Source organism: Elephantulus edwardii, unplaced genomic scaffold (genome assembly GCF_000299155.1).
Source record: "Elephantulus edwardii isolate Elephantulus edwardi_28Jun2011 unplaced genomic scaffold, EleEdw1.0 scaffold00522, whole genome shotgun sequence".
In the NCBI taxonomy this organism is placed as follows: domain Eukaryota; kingdom Metazoa; phylum Chordata; class Mammalia; order Macroscelidea; family Macroscelididae; genus Elephantulus; species Elephantulus edwardii.
In genome coordinates this window covers 151,022-152,761 of record NW_006400272.1, presented here as the reverse complement: position 1 = coordinate 152,761, position 1,740 = coordinate 151,022, and the positions used below count along the sequence as shown (strand labels likewise).

The 1,740-nt window shown below is 36.6% G+C and overlaps 1 protein-coding gene across 1 annotated transcript in view; it reads right to left on the bottom strand.

Annotated features, from left to right (window-relative positions):
- The window catches only part of LOC102877135 (CMP-N-acetylneuraminate-poly-alpha-2,8-sialyltransferase-like), a 177,896-nt gene that overhangs the window by 150,576 nt on the left and 25,580 nt on the right, over positions 1–1,740 (bottom strand). Inside the window, exon 3 of the mRNA XM_006903147.1 lies at positions 113–370. Coding sequence (XP_006903209.1) covers positions 113–370 — 258 coding nt within the window. The remainder of the gene's footprint in view (positions 1–112; positions 371–1,740) is intronic.

The following is a 1,740-nucleotide window of genomic DNA, read 5'->3' as shown; positions in this document are numbered from 1 at the left end:
CTATTGATATGATTGAAATTAATATTAGATTGAAATATTTCTGCCAGTTTTCTATTCCTAAGTAAAGCAATTTAGAAGAAATTTCAATTTGAAGAAACCGGAAAAAGCTCACCTTATGACAAAATTGTGACTGTCAATCTCTTTTCCGCATCCACTATCCAGAAGAATACCAGAATTTCCAACGACTGCACATGTCTTAAACCTTCGATTTTTCATGGGTGAAACTTCAGGTAGGAGGCTATGCAGATCATGAGAAATATTCAGTGTTCGACGCCTGTCAAGCACGTAGTGTATGACATCACCAGGCTTAAAGCTGCTCTTGACCACTGAGACATCTCTCTCTGCATCTAGGAAACGAAGAATGTTCTTCCTAGAATTAAAATACAAGTCAAGTTTGCCATTAATAGTAAAGTATTCAAGAGATGATAATTTTGCTTACAAAGTAATATATCATTAAATACACAATGGCATACTAAACAGTCTTAAATTCTAATTTAATCAGTTGATAATTAAACCAACCATTTAGGACATTTTATAGGAAAGAAAATATATATTTACAAAATATTTATTTATAATTTTGTAAGAATATATAGTATGCAAACTTATATTGTGCTTGTTGTTATATGCTGTCAAATTGGCTGTGACCAATAGAGACCATAAGTACAGCAGCACTGAACTCTGCTCTATCCTCAGCCAGTCTCACTAATTCTGACACACCAACTCTCACTGTCCCAGTTACCGTATTACTCCATCTCATTCAGTGTCTTCCTCTCCTAAACTGTCCCTCCACTCTTTCAAGCATGATGTCCTTCTCCAAGGAAAGGTCCCTCCTGGCCATGTGCATAAAGCATGTGAGATGGAGCTTCAAAATTCTAGCGTCCAAGGAGAAACTTGGTTTCACCATCTCCAAAACAGATTTCTTTGTTTTCCTGGCAGTCCACGGTATGTTCCAAACTCTTCTCCAGCACCACAACTCCAAGACATCAATTCTTCTTCTGTCATCCTTAGTAATTGTCCAACTTTCTGATATGTAGCAAGTAATTGCAAAGACCTTGTCCTACATCAGACACATCTTAGTCTCTAGACTGATATCATTGCTTCTCAGTACTCTTGAGGGGTCCCTGACAGCAGATTTTCCCAATGCAATTCATCTTTTGATTTCCTGATTGCTGGTGTCAAGAGTGCTGACTGTGGAGCTAAGCAATGTATAACTGTTAAAAACATCAACCTCCTCTCCATCTACCAAACTTATATTTAAAATGTAGAAAAATACACTTCATCCATTAAATATAGAAAAAAATCCATTTATTAAAAGAAATTTTGTGGCTATGGATTGGCTAAATTACTAGATATTCTGTTAGCTTCAAACAGTATGCTTAGAGTTACCTACTTATTTTAACCTTGTCTAGTTAAGAAGTATAGAAATAATGAAATTGAAGGCTGCACAGTGGAGTAGACTTGGGGGAAGGGATTGCATAACAATGAAAGAGCTTTACTTTTTAAGGAGAAGAGTGAATTGGGGCGGAGGGGGTGGACAGGGAGAAAAGTGCAACAATAAGTGACTAGAAACCCTAAGTCTCTGTAAACTTTCATTGAACAGGCACTTCACTGAAGACGACATTCAGATGGCTAACAAACACATGAAGAAATGCTCAAAATCCCTAGCCCTAAGAGAGATACAAATTAAAACAACTATGAGATATCATTTCACCCCAGTCAAAATAGCAAAATTTAACAGAA